Source organism: Helianthus annuus, chromosome 4 (assembly GCF_002127325.2).
Source record: "Helianthus annuus cultivar XRQ/B chromosome 4, HanXRQr2.0-SUNRISE, whole genome shotgun sequence".
In the NCBI taxonomy this organism is placed as follows: Eukaryota; Viridiplantae; Streptophyta; class Magnoliopsida; order Asterales; family Asteraceae; genus Helianthus; species Helianthus annuus.
The window spans coordinates 28,031,627-28,043,931 of NC_035436.2; the positions used below are offsets into that span (position 1 = coordinate 28,031,627).

At 33.6% G+C, this 12,305-nt stretch overlaps 1 protein-coding gene across 1 annotated transcript; it reads right to left on the reverse strand.

Annotated features, from left to right (window-relative positions):
- Positions 1-646: 646 nt before the first annotated feature.
- Positions 647-4,641, reverse strand: LOC110936082 (putative methylesterase 12, chloroplastic). The gene is made up of 5 exons (XM_022178431.2): positions 4,175-4,641; positions 2,692-2,931; positions 2,411-2,554; positions 1,352-1,486; positions 647-1,210 (listed from the first exon to the last, which is right to left on the reverse strand). Exons 1-5 carry the CDS (start codon positions 4,433-4,435, stop codon positions 938-940), a joined length of 1,053 nt encoding a protein of 350 aa, XP_022034123.1. The 5' UTR covers positions 4,436-4,641; the 3' UTR covers positions 647-937.
- Between the last annotated feature and the right edge of the window lie 7,664 nt (positions 4,642-12,305).

The window sequence follows — 12,305 nt, forward strand, 5'->3', positions numbered from 1 at the left end:
GATAAAGGACAAAACGTGTAGTTTTTTCCTATATTTTAAAGTTCCACAATTAATTTCTTAGTTTGTATTTTTTTTTAAATGGTGAATATTACAATAACTCTAACCCTAAAAGTAAATTACACCAAATAATACATAATATACCTCATGTCATGAACCATGTTCCTCTCGCTAAAAAGTAAGAGCCTCAACTATCCAACCAAAGTTGGAATGGCTAAATAGTAAATTATTTAGTTTGTTTTTCTACTCAATAAGTTTTAGTAACTGTATAGTTTAAAATGACTATTTAGTTTGTTTTTCTACTCGATAAGTTTTAGTAACTGTATAATTTAAAATGACTAAATAGTAAATTATTTATGCATTGCGATATATAATGAATATATATAATGATATTTTATATTTTTAGAAATAGCGATTTATATAATAGTTTTATAATATATGAATTTGAAGACTTGAATCTTAAAGGGCATCAAGCAGATGAATTTAGTAAAAAAACTTTAAAAGTTTGAAGAAGCAATTATACATTTCTAAATATTTTTTTCTATTATTTGTGTATTTCAATTAAAACAAACTGTTAAATAAATTTCATATTTCAATCTCTTTTAGGGGAATGCAAAAGTCATGCCGATTTCTTTTTAACCTGCAACTATGAACAACTTACAACTTTCTAATAATCTCATAATAAGTCTAGAGAAATAAAATATATTATCTCAGTGGCAGATCCAGAAACTTCTTTCAATAAAATATTTAATCTCAGTGGCAGATCAAAGAACTTCTTTCAGTTGGTTCGTTTGGTAGATTCTCACTATTTTTTCCAAATCATACAAAGTTCTTACTAATTCTTTCCAAACCGAGTGGGTTCATGTGAACCCACAAAACAGGGCTGGATCCGCCACTGTTTAATCTTCTACACGTATTCACTCAAAAGAAGTCCATTTCGCTATGCGATTTGAGCAATCTCAAGCAAAATTTTATGCAACGATTGCGGTTTAGAGAAGAACGGGCAATGATCACTTCCTTTGATCTTGAAAACGCCTTCGGGTGGATTCTCTCTCACGAGCTTTTCTTGAATATCCGGTGAAAGTGCATGATCCTCAAGTGTTTGGATGTAGAACCTACGACCCGCTTCGTATTTTTCTTTAGATAGTGAGAGGTTTTGCATCATGGGCCCGAGTGGAATGGGTCTCATGGAAACCATAGCTAGAGCAATATCCTGCAATAAATCAACCACATGTCTTCAAAACATTTTTTTCCGAAAATATATTATAAATTTTGTGATCATATTTAATAAAAAAAAATTAAAAACATACAAAATGTTTAAAATTCATGCAAAAAGTGATATAAAAATAATTACCTTTGCGGGAGACTGATTGAAATATAATCCACGCATTTGTTGCTTCTCGAACATGAATCCAGTGGCAGGCTTATCGTTCCCATTTCCGTGTATTAAAAACTTTGATTCCTTCATAAAGAGCTCCGCAGACCCGAGCTGGGAAAAGAAAATTTGTGTAAGAATACAAAGAGTTTGACTTTCGAGGTCAATCACTTATGGATTGGTCAATCGGTCTATTTGGGTTATGATCTTATCTCAAATGGGTCAAATGAGCCAACTTGATAACTTAGCTCAAATGTGATGCAGTTTCGCGTGCGATCAAATGGCTCAAGAAACTATTGATAATCAAAGACGATAAACGAACCAAAGAGTTCAAGAACAACGTTCTTTTCTATTAAAATTCAATCAAAAACTAACTAAATAATAAAACCTAGACCCCTATTTATACTAGAAACTAAAAATCTTAGAGATAAACATGAATAAACAAAATAAATAAAAGATACGATAACTAATAAAAGACTCGATAATTAAGGAATAAAATATTATCCAAATCTTCGGGTAATCTTCAACCGGGATCCCATTCCAGAACGGGTTCCCCCGCATCAAAATGGGTCAAATGGGTCTATTTGGGTCAAACATATTATTTTTTTTACCCCCTCCCCCCCCCCCCCCCCCAAAAAAAAAAAAAAATCTTATTTCAATCGGTTTGAAAATTGGCTAACGTGTGCTTTCTGTTATTTCCTTCAAGTACTTATATTTAAAAAATTTAGATAATAATTGTACCAACATAGTTATCTTGTAATAGTATCTGATAACTGATACATTATTCATAGAAAGAATAAAAAAGGAGCTTGCAATTTTCAACACATCCGGTACCCTACCCGTTTTAACATGTATCGAAAAAGATGACACGTTTCAACCCAAACCCGTCACCCAACACGGACCCTCCCATCTTGCCATCTCTACCCAAACCCATATCATATTAGCACCGAAAAAGTAATACGTTTGACCTGTAAAAGTCAAAGTGTACATCAATTACAACACGTGAAGCATATTAAGTGACTCGTCAATTACACATACCTGTTCCGCAAACACATCAAAGGGCTTTTGTCCATTAGATACCATAGTACCGCATAAAAACACGGCTTTCGAAATCTTTTGTGGAAATTGCTCCATTGCATAAGAAACACAAGCACCGCCACTACTGTGTCCTACTAAGATCACCTATAAAAATTCGCACATAGATGATACAAAATTGCATATTATATAATAAAAACAAATTAATATACCAAAAACAATCTTATGATGATGGTGAAGATAATTAAATAAAGGTATATAAATTTTTTTAATTTTTTATTTACCTTCTCATCTTCTTGCAGGTCTTGCAAATAATCGATTAGCGGTTTTGAATATTCCTCAAGTGTAGTGACGTTGTTTGTGTCTTTCAAATCGATACCCGATCCGGTAAGATCTAAGGCCGTGGGTATCATTCCCGTTTCCTCTAGCAGAGAAATAGTTTTGTACCAACACCATGCCCCAAATCCTTCTCCGTGTATTAGAACGATATTCTTGGTTTCAAGATTTTCCAAGAATTCCGCTGACTGCATATAAAAATATTATAAAATAAAAATAAGTATACGTATATTTCAATATTACATAATAATAAGCTTTGCTGCAGAAAGTATGAAACTGATTAGTTGCTCCAAATCATAAGTTCTAGTAATCGCAAAAACGGTTACCGATGGTGATACTGGCCAAAATAAAAATAAAAAACAGGAACAACTAATTTAACTAGCTTGACCAAACTAGCCTCTATAAAGTACTATAGTTAAATGTAACCTCCTATGTTAAATGTTAATTACCCAAAAAGGAAGGTGTTCTTGATTTCATCATTGCTCTTAACGGTCAAGTAGAGTCATACTTCCAAATCAAACACAAGCTAGCATATATATACTACTGGTGACAACACAAACAAATTTACCCAGTAAAATCCCGTTGACCCCGGCTCCAAAAACCTTTTCTTGACGTGTAAGATATAAGGTATGTTTGGCATGGAGCTTTTAGGAGCTTCTAGCTTTAAGCATGCTTTTAAGAAAAAGCTCTTACTCAATAAAAAGCTTTGTTTGGTTGAAGGAGCTTGAAGCTTTTAGGTTAGAAGCTTGAATCTTTTGGTTGAACGCTCCTACTAGTAGCATTTAGAAGGAGCTACAAGCTTTTAGAGAAAAAAATGACTATCTTAACCACTAAAGATAATGAACTTTTTAATCAAACTTTTTTCCATTTTGGTCATTTATACATTTTATTAAGAGCTCCAGCTATTCTGTCACACACCAAATATATCTAAAAAGCTATAGCTACCGGCTACAATTACCAACTACCAGCCACCAGCCACCAGCCAATTTTGCCAAACATACCCGTAATGTCCAAATAACAAAAAGTGTGGCACATCGAATCAAAAACAACAACAAAACAAAATGAACTAAATAAATAAAATAAAATTACTTATAACATAAAATGGTGAGAAAACTATACTATGATGGTAGAGTAAATAAAGTCATGAACTCAATCCATCATAGCTTTTATATCATACCAAATATATCAAACTTTACCTTTAAAGAAAACCATATAATAAAACCTATCACCTGCTTCAAAAGCAAAACAAGTACACCAGAAATTCATAAACTAAACAACAAAAGTCACTCCAAAACAGTCAACTCTACAAAAAGCCTAAAACTTTATCAAGATCCTACTCAATAAAATCCCAAAACCCACTTTTAACCTACTAGATCCAACATATCAAACAACCAAACAAAACTCACAAAAAAACCAACAACTTCAACTGACCAGTTTCTGCTGTTTTCCGGCATCCACCACCGGATCAGAAACAGGATTACTCCGGCGACGAGAACTAACAGATCCAATCCTACGAGACATGGAACCTTCAAACCGTTGAGAAGATTGATGATGCTGAATTGCAAGAGACAAAGCTTGAATATGCAACAACTCTTCATCTGCTTGCAGCTTCCTCCGTGACCTATTCCCACCACCAAATCTTCTGCTACTTGTTGACCCATCAATCTTTTTGCAACTAAATCGATTACCCATTTCTTGTTTGTTGATAAAGATTGTTAAAGGTTGAAAATTTAAGGATTTGGGGATATGGGTCAGGTGTAAAGTTGAGTAATTTGATGTGGGTGTGGAAGAGAAGGGGTGATTAGGTGAAGGTGGAATGAGAATTTAATGGGGTGTAGGAAGGAAAGAAAGAAAGAAAGAAGCTGTATTTGTGAGCTATTAATGAGTGGTTTGAGAGTTTGCTATGTAAGTGTTTGTGAGCATGTGATGTGAAAAATTGTTCCGCCGTAAAGGGGAATTTTAGGTCCACTTTGTTGTACCATGTTGGTTGTTACATTTGGTTTTAGGAAATTCACGAGGGTTGGTTTTGACCAATATAACTTTTTTTTAACTACGAGTTTCTTGTGTTAGGATATCGTATTTTTTAAATTGGAGAGTCCCGTTGCTTTATTTTGGTCAGATATGTCATCTTAATCAGGTTTACGTTGGTTTTAGAGTTTGGCTTTGGCGTTCCCCCAAGAAACCATACCATCGACGGTCACTTGACAGACGTTGTGCCATCACAAGAGCTGAACACTCTCTAGCGTAACACACGGTGGAATGAAAACTCGGGTGGGCTCAGAATAGAACCTAACACCTCTGTAAGGAGGCTAAATTCTATCAATCATTGCCTAATCCATCAAAGTGATATAAATAGAGATTGACCTTGAGTCTCCATTGGAGAGCACAAATCTCCCTACCACTAGGCCACAAGTGATGGATTTGACCAATATAACTTTACAATATGGCATTCGACTTTCGTTTAGTATTATAACTTTAAAGATAAAGAAAACTTGTTATGCTTTTCATCTCTCCTCTTCTCTTATATGATGGGGTATAGTAAATGTGAAAATACGGTGTGGAAACTGCCACATAGACGTTACATTATATTCATACGGTTTTTATACAGGGGGTGTTGTTCTACTTTTCATATCCAAGAAGACAAAGAAGGATGACACGGTGTTTCATGCCGTGGCTGAAAGCTATGTAGGACCCCCCCCCCCTGGTGGTGCACCCCTTAGCCTTATGGTTGTAGTCCTGCTAGCGTATGTTGTTTCTTCTCCGGCTAGCTTCTAGTTAACCTTCTGTTTACTTAATTATTGAAGTTCACTGTTGTTAAAATAAAGATAAAAGAATGGTTTTGGTAGGTAATGAAGCGAGATGGTGGGGTTTTGTTACCGCGTATTTCGGCATCAGTTTCTTCGACACTGGTTATTTTATCACTGCTTAATTGGGTGACAAATTATTCCACACCCCGATTCTAGTGAGGATACATGAATTTTGAACATAAACAAATATAAGTAACACTTTTGTTAATATTTTTTTGTATAACTCTTAATAGAAGTATAACTAAGATATAGGCAGACAAGTTACCTTCAATAAATTTCATGATATTGTTACTCACTTAAGTAAAAAGATAAACCAAACTAAATGCCAAGAAATAAAATTAAACAATTATTAATTATCAAAACAAAGTTGAAGAAAGAAAGCAAGAAAAAAATGTGTGAACAAATTTTATATATTAAAGGTTTTACAACCAGACTTTCTGTAATGGGCCCCAGTTAATCATAAAGTGCCTCAAATTGGGTTGAAGAAAAACAAGAAGTTAGGTTTGAAAATTGGAACGTAAAGAAAAAATAATAATTAACATTTTCAATGCATGTGGACCTACGGGGCCTTTCCCCTGTCATCAACGTGGAGAAACGATAGCCCCGATCATCATAAAACTAGACGTAAACGTGTAGATTCTCAACAAAGTCCGTTGTCACAAGATTGCGGTCCATAGGTATCAAGATAGGTACCAAAAGCACATCCTTTATAGCTAAGTGACATTTTAGGAGTGGAATAGAATTTTGAGACTAATAGGTCCAGGGTTTGATTCTTATAAGAAGATTTTTCTCATATTTATTAGGTTTTCTCTTGAATTGATGTATATGTATTGTGAGTTATGGAGATGGATATGATCGGATGGTTCCACTGATAGCACAATAATACTCTAATAGTTCGCCAGTGATCAAAATTTCTCGTTATAAAAAGGTATCAAAGCACATATAGACTAAAAGTAACAAAGTATTAGGGTGGAATAGATGCTCCCCTTGAGGGAGTACTCACCCCTGGCTCCACCTCAGCCATTAATACTCACCCCTTGAGGAAGTTAACTTCCTTTTTAACTTCTTATTTTATCTCAAATGTAATGGGTGCTCCTCTAGAGAGTAGCTATTTCATTTTTTTTATTTTAAATTTTTAAAACAAATCCCTATCAAATTTAATATATGTCGTACATAATGGGATTTAAAGAAAAATCATATAATAAAAAGCATATAAGCCATGATAATAGTTAAATAAATAATATGGCTTCAACAATCTTCTTTATTAGTTTGCCGGCAACCGGGTTCGTTCGCCAAAAAATCTTAAAGGTATATTGTATTCATTTCCTTGCTTGTTATTAAATTAGTTAAGTTATAAACTGATAACGGAAAAAAGAAATTACCATGCTTTGAGGTTAATCTAGTCATCAATGTTTTAAAAACTGATTTAAATCATACCGGGTTAGGTTTTAAAATGGTTCAACGGGTTAAACCGGGTTATGTCGGACGGTTCAACCGGGTTAATAGTTAAACCATATAATTCCATAAAATACAAATTCTTCTTAAAAATAATCTAATCTCATTCAGGATTTATGTAACTGCTCATGTTTTTATCTAAAAGACATCTATTTTCTTGTAAAATATAAAGCATTTTAAGATCATTTTTATTACTTATAAACAATATTTGAATATTACACTCAACGAGATGAGTAACAGTTTTAACGGTGATGGAATATTGGAATGCAAGAGACTATGTTAATTACTCGAAATATGGAATGTCAATATTCCCTTATTCGTCTTTTATTAAAATGAAAAAAATAAATAAATTTTAAGATAATGCAAACCAATTTAGCGGTTTGAACCGGTAGAACATGATTTATTACCGGTACATAAGAAATACTGTATCTGGGTTTCACCGGCCTTTATCGTATTGGACCCGTGTCCGATACCCTGTTTAACCGGTATAACCGGTCGGTTCATACCGGTATCAAAAACATTGCTAGTCACTTAAGGTTGCCAACGGTCAAAAAAGGGTTGAAAGGCACGAGGTGAGTAGTCCCCGACCTTTTAAGTTTACCGATCAATATTTGGGGATGGTGACGATGTCACCGTGCGATGAGCGGTCACGGCAAGCCATCCCCGAACTATGCTCCGCACACCCTTAAAATGGTCTTTCTCTCGAAATGGTAAGGGTTCAAGTTCTATTTAGACAAATGATGTAATCTAGTTTCTCTTAAAATGGTAAGGGTTAAGTTCTATTTAGACAAATGATGTAATCTAATAGTTCTAGAACGACCACCACTACCGTCTTCAATCTCTCTCTCTCTCTCTCTCTCTCTCTCTCTAGCTCTTTCTCTCTCAGATGTTTGTCGATCAAAGAAAGAAATAAAAGGGTGTGTAACGTGTGGCTGGTGGCAGATGAGCCCACCACCGCCCATCTATATCTATATCTATATAATATAATAAATGAGATGCATTTAAGACACATGGCGTGTTACGGTGGGGTCTCAAGCTTATTTTGGGAAGGAATGAATTCTAGGCCATGTGGAGGCGGGATCCAAATTGTATTCGGGTCGGATTTATAATTTGGTTCACCCAAATTCACTTAATCGGATATATTATAAATTAAAACACATCAATTATTGATATCATAATCTCATTCCATATCTACACAACTTCTTTTCTTTCTCTCTAACCTAACTTCTTTTTCTACTTCTTGAACACGATTAACAATATTTGAAGATTGAAGGCAGTTGTTGATTATCCATTAATTTCTTAGTGTATGTCATTGTTTTGATCATGTAGATTATTAGTTCTTTTAAAAACATTGATTCGAATCATGTTAACAATATTCTTCTTTTACTATCTTTCAGATCCGATCGAAAAAATTAAGGTATATGATATATTTGTGTTGTTTATGTATTATTTTTTTGTTAATCGAAGTTGTTGATGTTTGATTGTGTGTATATATATATATATATTGTCACAACCCAACCGATGGCGGAAACATCGGGATGAGACGTACAAACTGTTCAAAGACATCATAACACTAAATGTGACAATAATTAAAATTCCATTTATTAATAATTCAAAGTTTCATACAAAGTCTCAAAAAGAAATAACATAACATTAAACAAGTTTATTTCGTAGGTGGGTTTCTAAGCCATCCTATTTATTTCTTCACTTCTTGTATCATCACCCTGCAGTATGCATTTAAAATAAAGTCAACAAATAATGCTGACGAGTATACAAGTTTGTACATAGCATAATAGAGTTAAAATAGTTTAACAGGATCTAGTCCACGTGAATACTTGAATTCATATTAACAGTTATACTCGTAACGATGAAACTATGTGTTCAAACCATAGTTTAACGCAATTAACATAGCCTAACCCTCGAAAGGGTGGTAACATAGAGTTAAAAATCCTAACAATACCCATAATATTACGGGAGGGGCGTTACAACCTACAGCGCTGCCATTGTTAGGGGAGGCTTGCAAAGTTAATGAACACACAGCCATAAATGTTTAACATTAGCATAACATGATTAACATGAGTCAAATAGATTCACAAGAATGTGGATAGATAGTGCAAAAATGTTTAACATAGTGTTTTTGATATAGGAAATGCATACTACACCCAAAAGTGTAAAATGAAAAATGGGTCAAGTATACTCACCTTAGAGTGCGTTGCGTTTATTGGTATAAGATAGAATAATAGACTGATAGAATCCCAAGAGATGTGCACAAGAAGATTACCCTATTAAGTTGGAAGGATTTATCAATTATTGGGAATTTTGGGAATTATTAATTAACTAGGCAATCAATAAAATAGAATTAATATCTCTAATTTATATAAATTATATGCCTTATATATTTAATAATTTATGACAAATAAATAGATAAAATAAAGATTAACCAAGATATCACAAATAGATTTCCAAAATATTGGATTAAACAAATAAGAATTTAAATATGTATAAAATTATCTAAAATAAATAAGTTAACATTAATTAACAATTCTATAATTAGTAACTTATTTATAAAATTCTAGTTATATCAAATAAGACAATAAATCTGAAAATTTAAATAATAAATTCTGGAATAATAATTATAAATTCTGAAATATTAAATCTGTTTTAATAAATAAATAATAATTATAAATCTGATTAGTTTAATAAATAAATCTGATTTATTAAATTTCTGATTTAATTAATAATTCAGAAAATAATATATATGTTTATAAAAATTCTGATAAAAATAAATAAATCAAATGGAAATTCTGATTTTAAAAACACAATTTCCTGATGTTAAATAAATAAATCTGATTTATGTAATAATAATAATAATAATAATATAATAGTATTAATAATAATAATAATAATAATATTAATAATAATATAACAGAATCATAATCGGAAAAAGGAAATACGGTCGGAAAACGTTACCGGACGGACAACGGTGGCCGGTGGTCGCAGCGGCGGTGGCCGGTGATGGCAGCGGCGGTGGCCGGTGGTTCCCGGCGACGAAGGTGGTGTTCGGTGTGTCGTTTATTGTTTCGGGTTCGTAACGGGTGTAAAGGAAAGGAACGAGAATGAGGGGTTTGGCTCGGGTTTTTATAAGGGTTGTCTGGTCGTCAGTTACGGATAATGAACGGGTTCCGGTAAACAAAAAGGCCGAGGAAGACGATCAGAACAGGCTGGGCGGTTTCTTTTGTTTGAATTTAAATTCGCAATTAATGTAAGTTTAAATAGAAAGCAGATCCAAATCATTCACATGTTCTGGTGTAGACCAGTTGGTTTGTGCGCTGTTTTAGTTGTTGTTGGTCGCGGGTTCGAAACCCTGGTCACGCCTTTTCTTGGGATTTAATCCCTTTTTTGATACAGTTAGTTTTAACTAACTGGGTTAGCCACTAACTGAGTTTTCCAACTCAGTTAGTGCTGCCCTTTAATAAAACTAACCAGGTTAGGTTATTTAACCGGGTTTTCACTAACTGGGTCAGTTTCGTTAACGGAAATGCCTAAAATCAATAAAAATTCAGAAAATGATTATTTATTTAATTTAAATTGTTATTTTATTTATCTAAAATATTAATAAAATAATATAATAATCATTTTTAACCCAAATTTCAATATTTTTACCGAATTAGCGTATAAATTCCCAATTCTTGCACGGTTTAGGGTAATCTCTTGGCAACGATGAATTTAAGAGTCGAAATTAAGATGTGATTCCACTGTTTTTACGTGTTTAACATAGTTTCAACGTGTTTCAATTGTTTCAACAATACACAGCATTCAAACACAAATATGGATAAAATCATGCATTTTCATTATGATTTCAAGTCTCGAGTACAATTTGGAATTTGAAACAAATACCACGAAGGTACAACTTACAAAAATAGAAAGTACAAGTAGACTTGCCAAAAATGGAAAGATTGAAAATACGAGATGTCACAGTCTCCCCTACTTTAGGAGATTTCGTCCTCGAAATCTAAGAGGAAAACTTTTGAAAAGATGACATCTAATGATTCAAAAAGAGGGAAATAAATGAGACTTTGATCATAATGTTTTTGTTTAGGAAAATTGATTTCATGTATGCATCACATAGCACATTGTTTTTCACATGAATTGCCAAATAGTTTCACATAGAATAGCATAGTATTGCACATAGAATAACATAGTGTTACACATAGAATATCATGTATAATGAAAGCAAGATAAATTTAGTTTGTTCACGAAGGAGTAATTATTAATTGTTTTAGATTGCGATAATAACGTGCTTCGTGTTCCCAAACTTGAAATGAAGATAACGCTCAAAATGTAAATCACATGATAATTGAGATAACATAAAAAGAGATTCATCATAAAAACATGGAGTGTCACGGAACGTAACATAGACTATTCCAAAGTGAATCGAAATCCTTTTCGAATTAAGGAGACGTGCTTTGACCTAATAGACAAACACTCTCATCGAGGAGCGACTAACGATGTTTGTCCTTCCAGTTACTACACGTCCTTAATCGATTGGGAAAATCGAAACTTTGGCGAGATCGAAAATCAAGGAATGGGACTAGTTAACAAGATACGAGTTTCACCTCTAACTTGATAACATCGTACCCTAATGTGGTTGGTACTTATCCTAAGATAAGGGTCCACTAGAATATGAAATGGAAAACTCCCAACAAGGTTTGGATATCACTCCTAACTTGAGGGTAGATTTCGTGCAAAAATCAAAGTATAGCTGAGTGAAAATCATCACCAAGTGTGGGAATCACCCCTATCTTGATGAATCATTTCGATTGTGTTGTAAGAGTGTCTTCAAAGCTTCCATGTGTGTATTGTGTTAGCCTTAGGAAAGGCTTGTATATTAGAAGTCCAAAAGAATAGAGGGAAGCAAGGAAGAGAGAAGGGAATATTGTCTTAAACAACAAATAAATGAGAAAGCTCCTAAACTATAGACTAGGTAAAAACATTCCTACTTTTCCTAATTCCCTATAGTTATGGCTCTGATACCAATCTGGTATCAGAGTACTCCTACTATAGACTAGGCAAAGCAAGGCATTCCTAATTCCCTATAGTTATGGCTCTGATACCAATCTGGTATCAGAGTACTCCTACTATAGACTAGGGAAAAGTATAGCAATTCTACCTAATTCCCTATAGTTATGGCTCTGATACCAATCTGTCACAACCCAACCGATGGCGGAAACATCGGGATGAGACGTACAAACTGTTCAAAGACATCATAACACTAAATGTGACAATAATTAAAATTCCAT

Coding starts and splice junctions, on each gene's coding strand:
- LOC110936082 (XM_022178431.2), bottom strand. CDS start 4,435: ATGGGTAATCGATTTAGTTGCAAAAAGATTGATGGGTCAACAAGTAGC. Junction 2,932..4,174: donor CCGGAAAACAGCAGAAACTG/GTCAGTTGAAGT, acceptor TTTTATATGCAG/TCAGCGGAATTCTTGGAAAA. Junction 1,211..1,351: donor TCAATCAGTCTCCCGCAAAG/GTAATTATTTTT, acceptor GATTTATTGCAG/GATATTGCTCTAGCTATGGT.